At 40.5% G+C, this 13,439-nt stretch overlaps 1 protein-coding gene across 1 annotated transcript; it reads left to right on the top strand.

Annotated features, from left to right (window-relative positions):
- The first annotated feature begins 1,374 nt into the window (after positions 1 to 1,374).
- On the top strand, positions 1,375 to 3,685 carry TCEAL4 (transcription elongation factor A like 4). The gene is made up of 3 exons (XM_028095594.2): positions 1,375 to 1,468; positions 2,050 to 2,119; positions 2,461 to 3,685. Exon 3 carries the CDS (start codon positions 2,488 to 2,490, stop codon positions 3,502 to 3,504), a length of 1,017 nt encoding a protein of 338 aa, XP_027951395.1. The 5' UTR covers positions 1,375 to 1,468; positions 2,050 to 2,119; positions 2,461 to 2,487; the 3' UTR covers positions 3,505 to 3,685.
- Positions 3,686 to 13,439: the final 9,754 nt, after the last annotated feature.

The raw sequence follows: 13,439 nt of genomic DNA, 5'->3' as shown, positions 1-13,439 counted from the left end.
AAGCATTTTTTAAAACATAAGATTATATTTTAGCACATTATTAATTCTCTCCATGGGTAAATATGAGAAGTGGAATTACTGAACCAAAATATCAAACATTTTTATTTTAAAACAATTTACCAGCTTACTTTTCAGGATGCTTTTTTACCATCCCACTCACCAAGAGCAGGGAAGAGTGCATGTGTCCCCAATCCCTTAAGAAATTGGTACACATTTTCAGGTAGTCAAATCGATCAACGTTTTCCTTAATTGTTCATGTCTTTTTTATTATATTTTTAAAGGCCTTCCACACAAAAAATTTAAAGAGACTACTTATTCAGAACTTGTTTAACAAGGGAGTCGGCCACCATTACTTGTGTTTGGCAGAGACTGAAAGTCTCTGGGGAGTGGAAAAGCTTTAGCTCGAACCAAAGAGAAGACTTTTAAGTATTCTCTGATTGGAAGTTGTTGGCGTGGGGAAGCTGGAAGCAAGCTAGCTAAAAGCAGGACATCTTATATGATTGGTTTGGGGAGGATATTTGGATTTCTCTTGGGGGGGGCAAAAATAGAGAGGTTGGCAGTCATTGATCAAGTCCTGAAGATTGCTTCAGAGGCTATGGCTTGGTTTCCTGGGCTGCTTGCTGCAGAGGTTGTGGGTCCCAGTTCTATTGTCATGTATGGTCAGGTCATTGTCCGTTGTATATTTAGTCTCTCCCTTATAAAAAAATTAATTGTTCCTTTATTCTGCTTCGAATATAATTTTATTTTTAGATTTAAATAATTAGAAAATTTATGTTTGCGCATGTCAGGAAAAAGGAACAATTTTATCTCGAGGGGAACATTTTTCCTACTTTTTTCTAAAGTGTAATATTCTGGGGCGCCTGGGTGGCTCAGTCCGTTAAGCATCAGACTTGATTTTTGCTCAGGTCATGATCTCAGGGTGATGGGAAGGAGCCCTGCATGGGCTCGGAGCTCCACCGGGGGTCTGCTGGAGATTCTCTCTTTCCCTCTGCCCCTCCCTCCCCAAATAAATAAATACATCTTTAAAAAATTAAAATAAAAAATAAAGTGCAATATTCTATGTACCACATTAAAGTTCACAGTCATACGATTTCATTGGCTGGCTCTAGTTCTTTCAATGGAAATTAAGAGCAACACGGTCAAGACTCCTCCCCCGACCGCCCAACCCATTAAAAAAAGCCTCTGTGGTTTTTATTAAAATTATTCCTTTGACCACTTCAAGAAGAGAAAAAGGACAAAAGGGCCCAGAGAGGTGAGAGGGGAAGCGCTCCAGAGAGCGGTGGGGTGACTGGCAGACGCCGGCCGGTGGGCGGGGCGGCGGGGGGAGGGGGGCGAGCTCGGGTGACGCGGCGCTCACGTGACCGCCGGGGCGCAGATGTGGGCACCAGTCAGGGAGCCCGCCCTCTTCCCCTGCGGTCGGGTCCGGAGCGGTCTGCGAGCTCCAAATTGTTGCTCCAGGTTCTTTCAGGTCAGTGTGAGGGCCTTCGTCGCCGCCTGCGGAGCCCTGGAATGGGGGGTGAGGCACGAACACGGAGAGGAAAAAGGGTGGGGATGGGGTCCGGGTTGAGGGAAGCTGGCCGGAGTGTAGATAGAGATGGCGGTGGGAAAATGGCTAAAGGGGAGCTAGCGACCAATAGGCGGAGGGTGGGAAGAGCGGACACCCCTAGTGCCCGTGTCCCCTTTCTCCGCACCTCCTTCTCGCTGCCCTCCGTCCATTTTGGAGCCGGAGCTGGTGAGCTGGGGGGCGCCCCGCCAGTGAGACAGTGGAAATAAACCCCCTCTACCACAACATCCGTAGAGAAAAAAAGTTGACCTCGAGGGTGGGGAGGCGAGTTGCCTCCGGGGGAAAAGGACACAGAGATCCAAAATTAGTTTGGAAAATATCCTGGTCTGGCGCCCGAGGCGTGAAAAGAAATGGCGGATGGGGTGCGGGGGGCGGAGGAGGTGGGGGAGGGAAACGTTGGATGAGGGGGGCCGGGATGCAGGGAAGGGGCCGAGTTGCTCTGCATCCACCCAAACGCGCAGCCCCTGTCTCCTGTCTGTCTGCAGGTCTGCGTGTCTGTTCTCAGCACTCTGCAAGGCTAGAAAAGAAGGAGGAATCTGTTCAGAATCCCTGCAGGTCAGTGAAGGAAGGGGGTCTCTGGACAGGGACCCAGAGGGGTGGGGAGTATGGAGGGTACAGCACCCGCAGAATATGGGGCGCCACTGCCCACCTCCTAACGCATTTATACACATTCTGCCGTGCTGAGCAAACGTAGAGAAAATGGCAGGGCCTGCCAGAGAAATGGTTGGCTCACGTGTGTGAGGGGAGAGGGTGGGCAGAAAGCACACTTAAAGGCGGGCCGGGTCAGGGGAACCCTGACAAGGGGAGAGATGCCTATACTATCCAGACTTGCATTCCACCCCCAAGCCCTCAGTTTCCCTTGTCTCCTCTTTGTCTCCTCTTCCTCCCCACCCCAGGACAGGAAAAGGAGGGGAAATCTCAACATGGAAAAACTCTGCAGTGAAAATGAAGGAATGACTGAGAACGAAGAAAAGATGGAATACAAAGAACAGTCACAGGATGCGGAAAAGCCAGAAGTAGCTTGTACTTTCGAAGACAAGGAAAAGTTAGAAAACGAGAGAATGACAGAAGATGAGATACTAAAGGATAAAGAAAAGCCAGAGAGTATGACAAAGCCAAAAGATGGAAAGCCAGAGAGCGAGGGAAAGCCAGAGAAGGAGGGAAAGCCAGTGAGCGAGGGAAACCCAGAGAGCGAGGGAAACCCAGAGATGGAGAGAAACCCAGGGATGGAGGGAAAGCCAGAGAGCGAGGGAAGGCCAGTGATCGAGGGAAAGCCAGAGAGCGAGGGAAAGCCAGTGATTGAGGAAAAGCCAGAGAGTGAGGGAAAGCCAGTGAGTGAGGGAAAGCCAGTGATCGAGGGAAAGCCAGTGATCGAGGGAAAGCCAGTGATCGAGGGAAAGCCAGTGATCGAGGGAAAGCCAGAGAGTGAGGGAAAGCCAAAAGAGGAAGGAAAACCAGTAAGTGAGGGAAAGCCAAAAGAAGAGGGAAAACCAGTGAGCGAGGGAAAGCCAAAAGAAGAAGGAAAACCAGTGAGTGAGGGAAAGCCAAAAGAAAAATCAGAGAATGAGGGAAAGCCAGTGAATGAGGAAAAGCCAAAAGAAGAAAAGCCAGCCATCGAATCAAGGGTTGCAGGAAAGCGCCCAGCTGGGGATGATGTACCCAGGAAGGCCAAAAGAAAAACCAACAAGGGGCTGGCTCAGTGCCTCAAGGAATATAAGGAGGCCATACACGATATGCATTTGAGCAATGAGGAGATGATAAGAGAATTTGATGAGATGGCCAGGGTGGAGGATGAGGTGAAGAAAACCAGACAGAAATTGGGCGGGTTTATGTGGATGCAAAAAAGTTTACAGGACCCCTTCCACCCGAGGGGCCCAAGGGAACTCAGGGGTGGGTGCAGGGCCCCACAGAGGGGCTTTGAAGACATTCCTTTTGTGTAGTGCCCCTGGCAGGCATTTGCCCAGGCCCTGTGCTTTAACCTTATGCTAATACTTGCTTTAGCTATCACTCTGTTATCCAACTGCAGCCTTCGATGTTTCAGTAGCAGATTTTTGTCCATTGCATGGGAAAATGTTTATGGCATATTGTAAAATTAAAAAGAAAAAAGTTTGGTGAACCATATATAGCATCAGTCCATTTTTGTAAAACTACAAAGGTATTTACCTAGTGATCTATGTACAGAGAAAACTCTGAAAGATATGTCCTGGTGATCTGTGGGTGATTTTTTTTTCCTGTTCTTTTTTGTTCATTGTATATTTTCTCCTAAAAAACATAGATTACTTTCATCATGAAAACAGTACATACCAAGCAATCAAAATAACTGTTCAGTTAGCTCATAAATGCAGTGGAGGCACCGAAAATTCTTGGTCAGGATATAAAATGTTTCGTAAAACTTGTCTTTGAGACTGGAAGCTAGAATACTCAACCTGGCCGATACTACAAATCCATTGCTGTAACAAACAGTTTTGTCATCTGTCGAATGGGGTAAAACTTGCCTTCCAGGGTTGTGGAGAAGATCAGATGAGGTAATGAGTATGAGCTGTGTTGAGCTGGCTCCTACCCTTTGCCCTGCACTAGCAGAACCAGAATTCTGTTAGATGTTTGGGGGAGGTATAAGAGATCTCACTTGTGTCCAGGAATAAGTCAGATAAAAGGTGGGTGCCACTCTCCCCTGGGTAATGCCATGTGTCTTGGGCACCGTGCCCCTTCTCAGGGGCTCTGTACCCTCCTGAAGCCCTCCTGCTACTGGTGGGCGGGAGACCATGATGGACTAAAGCAACACTGTCTCAACAGAAAGGTGGAGAATTCTCTACCTACAGCCGAGTTACCCTAATTCAGGTGGGTAGTACCCAGTTGTCATTGGGCCTTGATATAAAGTTTTTAGAAAACACTCCTTTCCAGAATTTTTGTCAGTTTGTGTGTTTTTGCATACAACTATCTTTACTGGATTTAGATACTGGAGATTGAGCCAGAAAAATCTGAGTGGCCAGATGCTGTGCTATTCTCACCTGTTAATCTCTTGTCTGCTGACCCTTTTTTCTTAGGAGGAATTGTCTCAGGAAGTTCCTGTTAAGCCCTGCCTTACCATTTCAACAGATCCAACCATTTCAACAGATCCATCTACCTATGTGATTCCCACCCCCACCCCCCTGCCCCAGCTCTTCATTAGCCTTTTATTTGCTTCTGGTGTTTTTTTTAATAAACTTATTTTAGGAGTTAATGACTTACAGAATTATTGCAAAGCTAGTACAGAGTTTCTGTATACCCCATACACAGTAACCTCTATTAACATCTTACATTAGTATGGTGCATTTGTCACAACCAATTTTGATACATTATTATTTACCAAAGTACATATTAAATTCCCTCAATTTTTCCCTAATGTCCTTTTTCTGTTCCAGGATCCTATCCAGGTTACCACCTTACATTTAGTCATCTTGTCTCCATAGGCTCCTCTTGGCTGTGACAGTTTCTCACTTTCCCTGTTTTTGACACTTTTGAGAAGTACTTTTCAGGTATTTTGTATAATGTCCCACAATTTAAGTTTGCTTGATTTTTTTCTTGTGGTTACACAGGCATTAAGTGCTTTTGGGAAGAGGACCAGATAGGTAAGTGCTATACTCACTACATTATATAAAGGGTATGTGTTAACAGGGTGCCTGGCTGGTTCAGTCCATAGAACGTGATTCTTGATCTTGGGGTCATGAGTTCAAGCCCCATGTTGGGTGTCTAGTTTACTTTTAAAAAAAAGGGTACATACTATCGGTATTTCCACTGTTAACTTTCATGACCTGGCTGAGGTAGTGTTTGTCAGGATTCACCATGGTAAAGTTACTCTTACTTCTCCCTTTCCATACTGTACTCTTTGGAAGAAAGTCACTATGCACAGTCCATACTTGAGAAGGACTGAGTGGGGTGTTAGGTTCCACCTACTTGAGGGTATCAGTATGGACTCTTTTTTTTAAGTTTTAATTTTAACCCCAATTAGTTACCATACAGTGTTATATTAGTTCAGGTATACAACATAGTAATTCAACAATTCCATACATCACCCAGTGCTCATCATGACAAATGCACTTCTTGATCCCCATCACCTATTTAACCCATCCCCACACCACCCTCCCCTCTGGTAACCATCAGATTGTTCTCTATAATTAAGAGTCTGTTTCTTGCTATGTCTCTCTCTCTGTCTCTCTCTCATTTTTTTCCCTTTGGTTTCTTAAGTTCCAAATATGAGTGAAAGCATATGGTATTTGTCTTTCTCTAACTGACTTGTTAGCATTATACTTTGGTGCAAATGGCAAGATTTCATTCTTTTTTTATGGCTGAGTAATATTCCATTGTTCCTCAGAAAGTTAAAATATAACTACCTTACGATCCAGCAATCAATATTTTATACTTTGGATTATAATCTAATACTACTTCATATACTTTCATTGCTCTAATTGTCCCAACTTCAGCCATTATGAGCTTGGCTCTTGTATTTATTTAACATACCTCCTCCCATCACTGTGTGTGTATGTGTGCAGGCATGCATGTGTATGTGTGTGTTTAATACTTTCTGGCACTACAAGATGGTGTAGTCTTGTATAGTTCCTGTCCAAGTCCTAGAATTTGCCATTTCTCCAAGGGGCCCTGGTACCTTTGGTTAGAGAATGGTATCAAAACCAAGATATTTGTGCTAAGGGTACTCATTACTATTAAGGTATCATTGCTTCTAGACCCTCACAGTTGACAGCAAGGAGATCTACTGATACATAATATCCCGTGTTACATGTGCATGTTTATATATGTTTTCATCTTTAATTATTTTTATATATTTATTTATATAGAAACAAATTTTTGCCTTTAGTTTTATAGACTCCACTCACTTCCAAAGCTACTCTATGTCAACACCTTATTCCTCCATCCCTTTCAGTGGGGTGGTTTCATATATTTGTAATACATTTAGGTTCTTTAGGTGCATTCTGCATTTGGGGAGTACTTTTTTTTTAAAAGATTTATTTATTTATTTGACAGAGAGGGAACACAAGCAGGGGGAGTGGGAGAGGGAGCAGCAGGCTTCCTGCTGAGCAGGGAGCCTGATGCGGGGCTCGATCCCAGGACCTGGGGATCATGACCCGAGCCAAAGGCAGATGCTTAACGACTGAGCCACCCAGGCACCCCTGGGGAGTACTATTTTTTATGATATTTTTAAATTTCAAATTCCAGTTCATTGCTGGCATATAAGAAAGCAATTGACTCATATATTAGCTTTACAGCCTTACAGACCTTGTAGCCAGGAGTTTGTCAGTGCTGTGGCATTTCTACATAGACAATCGTGCCATCTGCAGAGACAGTATTATTTCCTCCATTCCAATCTGTATATGTTTTATTTCCTTTTTTTGTGTGTTATTGCACTAGCTAGGACTTCCAGGATGATGTTTAATAGGAGCAATGAGAAAAGAATACCTTGCCTTGTTCCTGACATTAAGGTAAAGCATCCTCCTCACCATTAAGTATGTTGTTACAGGTTTCCTGTAGATATTCTTTATCAAATTGAGGTGTTCCCCTCTAATTCTATTTTGAGAACCTTTATCATAAATGGGTGTTGGATTCTGTCATATACTTTTTCTGTATCAAGTGATAAGATCATATGATATATCTTATTTAGTCTGTTTATGTGGTGAATTATACTGATTTATTTTCAAATGTTAAATCAGCTTTGCATGCCTACAATAAATTCCACTTGTTAGGTGCATAATTTTTATACATTGTTGGATTCGATTTTCTGATACGTTGTTGAGGATTTTGTGTCTGTGTTCATGAGAGATACTGGTCTGTAGTTTCCTTTCTTATAATGCCTTCTATCTGGTTTTGGAATTAGGGTAATACTGGCCTCAGAATAAATCAGACATTTGCTCTACTTCTGTTTTATGGAAGGCATTGTGGAGAATTGGTATTATTTCTTACCCAAATGTGTAGTAGAATTCCCTAGTGATCTCTAAATGTTTACTGATGATGCTTAAATGTTTGGTAGAATTTGGTCTTGGTGATTTCTATCTTTGGGAGGTTATGAATTATTGATTCAATTTCTTTAATAGATACAGGGCTATTTAGGTTATTGTTTTCTCCTTGTGTGAGTTTTAGTAGTTTGTATCATTGAAGGGGATTGGTTCATTGTATCTAAGTTATCAAATTTGTAGGCATAGAGTTGTTAATAGAATTCCTTCATTATCTTTTTTTTTAAGATTTTATTTATTTGGGGCACCTGGGTGACTCAGTTATTAAGCTTCTGCCTTCTGCTCCTGTCATGATCCCGGGATCCTGGGATCGAGCCCCGCATCGGGCTCCCTGCTCCACGGGAAGCCTGCTTCTCCCTCTCCCTCTCCCCGTGCTATGTTCCCTCTCCTACTGTGTCTCTCTCTGTCAATTAAATAAATAAAATCTTTAAAATTTTCTGTTTTCTTGATTATCTTGACAAGAGATTTATCAATTTTTTTTACCTTTTCAAAGAATCAGCTTTTGGTTTTGTTGATTTTTTTTTTCTATTTTTTCCTGTTTTACTTGTATTGATTACTAATTATTAATTTCTTTTCTTCTGCTTGCACTAGGCTTAAAATTACTCTTTCTTTAGTTTCCTGAGGAGAAAACTTAGGTTATGGAAAACAGAAAGAAGATCCAAATTAACAAAATCAGAAATGAAAGTGAGGTTATCACTAGTGAATCCATGGACATTAAGAAGATAATGAAGGGGGGCGCCTGGGTGGCTCAGTCGTTAAATGTCTGCCTTCAGCTTGGGTCATGATCCCAGGGTTCTGGGATCGAGCCCCGCATCCGGCACCCTGCTCGGCGGGAGGCCTGCTTCTCCCTCTCCCACTCCTGGGGAAACAGTGAGAGAGGGAACACAAGCAGGGGAAGTGGGAGAGGGAGAAGCAGGCTTAGGTTATAGATGTTAGATCTTTTTCATTTTCTCACATACGCATTTAAACTAGAAATTTCCTTCTAAGCACTACTTTTTCTGTATCCCCAAAATTTTGATAGGTTAATTTTATTTTCATTTAGTTCAAAATATTTTTGCATTTCTCTTGAATTTTTCCTTGACTTAAGTGTTTAGAATTGTGTTAATTTCCAAATATTTGTCTTTTTCCATCTTTCTGTTGTTGATTTCTACTTTAATTCCATTGAGAGCATACTTTTATGATTTCTGTTCTTTTAAATTTGTTAAGATGTATTTAATGGCCTGGAATATGGACTCTTAGTGAATGTTCTATGTGAACTTGAAAAAAAATGTGTTCTGATATTGGATGGAATGTTCTATAAATGCCATTTAGATCAAGTTGATTAACAGTGCTGTTCAGGTCAACTATATCCATACAGATATTTTGCCTGCTTAATCTGTCAGTTACTGACTGGGGGGTGTTGCAGACTGCAACTCTAATAATAGATTTGTCTGTTTCTCCTTTCTGTTTTATCAGTTTTTGCCTCATATATTTTGACAGTTTTGTTAGGTACATACATATTTAGGATTATTATATGTTTGGTTTTTTCCATAATTGATCCCTTTGTCATTATGTAGTGCCTTTTTTTAAATCTCTGATACTTTAATTGTTCTCAAGTCTGCTTTATCTGAAATTATATAGCTATTCCAGCATTTTTTTTTTGTAGGCTCTGTGCCCACTGTGGGGCTTGAATTCATGCCCCCAAGATTAAGAGTCAAATACTGTACCCACTGAGCCAGCCAGGCACCCCTCCAGCATCCTTTTTTTGTCCATATTTCTTTTGATTTGTATATATGGTGGTATATATCTTTCTCCATTGCTTTCCTTATACCTTTCAGAGTCTTTGTTTGTTTGTTTATTTATTTTAAAGACTTTATTTATTTATTTGTCAGAGAGCACAAGCAGGGGGATGGCAGGCAGAGGGAGAAGCAGGCTCCCCGCTGAGCAAGGAGCCCGTTGCAAGACTTCATCCCAGGACCCCAGGATCATGACCTGAGGCGAAGGCAGATGCTTAACCGACCGACTGAGCCACCCAGGCACCCAGTCTTTATTTTTAAAATGGGCCTCTTGTCCAAAACATAGTTGGATTTTATTTGTCCATTCTGACAATTTCTGTCTTTAGCGGGTGTATTTGGAGCATTCATATTTAAAATGATTCTTGATATATATTTGGATTAATATCAACAATGTGTACTGTTTTCCATTTGTTTCCAAGGCTTCATTTTCTGCTTTCTCTAGTTCTGAGTATTTTACATGATTCCATTTGTCTTCTCTTAGTGTATCAATGATATTTCTTTTAAAAAAATTTTTAGTGATTTCCCTCGATTTTACAATATATATTTTTAACTAGGTTTACTTTCTTTTTTTTTAAACATTTTTATTTATTTATTTGACAGAGAGAGAGATAGTGAGAGTGGGAACACAAGCAGGGGGAGTGGGAGAGGGAGAAGCAGGCTCCCCGCTGAGCAGGGAGCCCGATGCAGGGCTCAGTCCCAGGACCCTGGGATCAGGACCCCAGCCAAGGGCAGACACTTAACGACTGAGCCACCCAGGCACCCCTAGGTTTACTTTCAAAAAACATTCTTCTGCTTCACTTATATGTAGTATAGGTACCCTATTACAGAGTATTCATTATTCATTTCACTTATTCATATGCTATAATCACTAAATATATTAATATTAGTACTTTAAACATTTATCTTTTGTGTCACTTAAGAATAAGAAAAAGGGAACAATTTCATTATACTTTCATGTATTCCCTTCCACTGCTCTTTATAAAGATTTGAGTTGCTAACCTATTTTGAGTTGCTGATCAATTTTCTTTTGCCTAGAGAAAATTTTTTAACATTTCTTTAAGGGAAGGTTTGTTGGTCATCAGTTTTTGTTTGAGAAAAATCTTTATTTCTCTTTCACTTTTGAAGGACAATTTTGCTGAATATAAAATTTTAATTTGGTGGGTTTTTTTTTTTCCTTTCAACACTTTAAATATTTCCACAGTTACAGAGATAGAAGTGTTAATGCTAAAATGGAAGATTTATTTCTCCTTGTAGTTCTGTCAAATTTTGATTTATTTATTTTGAGGTCAATCTAGTAAGTTCATACAAATTTTAAAATACCATAAAGTGACACTTGTTATGGTTTGTAATGCTTTTTGCTTTGAAGCCTATTTTGTTATTTAACTACAATGGCTTCCTTTCCGTTACTGTTTTCATGTTATAATTTCCTTCTATACTTTTACTTTCACTCTTTATGTATTTTTATATTTCAGATGTCTTTTGTAAACAGTATAACATTGTGTTTTTTCCAGTCCGAAAATCTTTCTTTTAATTGCTTCATGTAAACCATTTATATTTAATGTACTCACTGATATTAATAGATGTAAGTTAACCATTGTAGCAAGTTCCTTTCCTATGTCCCATCTGATGTATGTTAGTTTTCTCCTCTTTAGGATTGTTTTCTTATTTTTGCCCCTCTATTAGCTTAGAAGTTTTACCTTAATGGCTTTCTGGCAATTAGAGCATACCGTCTTAACTTAATCAAAGGCTAATATTAATTTTGTACTTTTACTTTAGCCCTCTTGACTCATGTCATTTGTCGATATGGATTATCATACTAGTTTTATATAGTATTGATTTAAGTTTACATACATATTTGTCTTTTTAATTGTTGTTTTTCCCTTTCTTATCTCCAGTATTCCATCTGGGATCATTTTCCTGTCATGTGAAAAATGCCCTGTAGCATTCAGTATTTCCTTTGGTTCATGCCTGCTGATGGCAAACTCTCCTTTTTTGTTTATTTTAAGGGTCTTCATCTTTAATTTTGAAGGGTATTTTTCCTGGTTCTTAATTTTTTTTGGCTGGCAATTATTTTCTTTCAGGTTGCTAAAGATACCATTCTGTCTTCATACCTCCATTGTTGCTCTTGAGAAGCCATCAATCAGCCTAACTTCTGTTCCTTTCAAGGTGTACTCTATTTTTCTGGCTACTTTTATGATTTTCTCTTTGTCTTTGATTCTCTGAAAGGTCACTTATGCATCTATGTGTGAGTTTCTTTTTATCCTGTTTGGGATATCTTGGACTTCTTAGATCTATGGATCAGTGTCTTTCATCAGTTCTCAAAAATCCTCAGTTTTCTCTTCAGAGGTTGCCTCTGAACATTTCCATTTCTCTTTTCCTTCTGGAACTCCAAGTAAACATTTGTTAGATCTTATCATCCCCTCCCATCTGAATTTTCCATCTTTTTGACTACCTGTGCAGCCTTATGGATAGTTTCTTCTGAACATAATTTCTAGTTCTTTAATTCTCTTTTGAGCTGCATCTAATCTGCTGTTAAAGCCATCCACTGAGTTTCTAATTTCAGCTGAGTTTTTTTTTTGGTAGTTTTAGAATTCCTTTTTTTCCCACTTTTTCTGATTTCTAGCACCCTGTTGAAATTTTCAAGATTGGATTTTATTTATCTGAATACACTAAGCATTGTGGTTTAATAGTCTATCTGATGATTCAGATAATTCAAAACTAATGGATCTGTTTGTGGTGACTGTTGTCTCTACTGCTTCATATTTATGATGTCTTTTTTTATTTGTATTACTAGTTATCTTTCTGTGTGGACTTTGTACATGAACAATTGTTTGTTGAAATAATTTGGGGCCTAGGATGATGGACACTTACTCCAGAGAAGATTTTATTTGCATTGGTCAGGGCTTATAAGGGTTCTTCCTGTCTGGAACCACCATAATCTTTGTTCAAAGCTTAAAGTTTACTAGTCCAATTAGATGTTGCAAGGCCAAACTAAAAGACTTTGTGAGAGCTAGTTTATTTCCAGTTTATAATTACCCTTAAACTAAAACATTTGAGGTTCCCAGTGTTATATGGGTGATGGTTTGTTAGGAAATCCCTCCCCTTGTAATGAGCCTTGGGTCTTTGATTTGCCGCCTTGAGTCAGCAGTAGATTCAACACAGTTTGGCACTAGTGTATTACTTAACCTCTATTCCTAACCACAGATGCCCTTGGGACAAATACAGTTAACCATATGAGTACTAAAAGAAAACATGGGTGAATTCCTCTTTGACCTCATGTAGGAAAATAACTATGAATCAAAATCTAGATGGAATAAAAGAAAAGTTTAATAGATTTGACTACTTTTTAAGTGTATGGCAGAAATACACCATATACAAAGTAGAAAAGCAACTAACAAGCTGGAAGTAAATATTTGCAACATATATAACATAAAGGCCTAATATTGTTAATGTATAAAGGATACTGAAAATGAGAGTGAGGACCAACAACCCAACAAAAATGTGGAAAGACATGAATAATTTACAATGATATTTAAATTGTCAGAAAAATGCAAAATAAAATGCCATGAAATACTACTACTCACCTATCATGTTAGTGAAAATGAAAAAGTATATCCAACACATATTGGAAAAGGTGTGAAGAACCAAGCACTCCTATATGCTGGTGGGAAAGCAAAGAAACGGATCTAAGGCTCAGGGGGAGGGAACGGCCTGGAGATGGAGATTTGAGAATCATCTGTGCTTAGAGGGAAATGAACAGAAATCTCTCAGGGAGAGAGAACATGTGGACTGAGAGAAGAGGCCCAGGAACACAGCTACTCAAGGTGTGTTTAGAGGGAAATGAACAGAACTCTCTCAGGGAGAGAGCACGTGTGGACTGAGAGAAGAGGCCCAGGAACACAGCTACTCAAGGTGGCAGCGCCGCTTCCTGGCGGGCACTACTGCCTGGGCTCTGGAGTCAGGCAGAGCCGGTCTTGAAAGCAGCCTGTGGGACTCAGTTGCTGAGCGCTCCTGGCAAAGTCGGGTACCATCCCTGTGATCAGCGGTCACACCTGGCAATGACGTACATCGCAGAGGGATGCTGTGCGAGGACCTGAG

This window comes from Eumetopias jubatus, unplaced genomic scaffold, assembly GCF_037043125.1.
Source record: "Eumetopias jubatus isolate StellerSeaLion01/CBP00866 unplaced genomic scaffold, mEumJub1_p1.0 scaffold_11, whole genome shotgun sequence".
In the NCBI taxonomy this organism is placed as follows: Eukaryota; Metazoa; Chordata; class Mammalia; order Carnivora; family Otariidae; genus Eumetopias; species Eumetopias jubatus.
The sequence above is the reverse complement of the archived record's forward strand: the minus strand, read 5'-3'. Positions and strand labels throughout refer to the sequence as shown.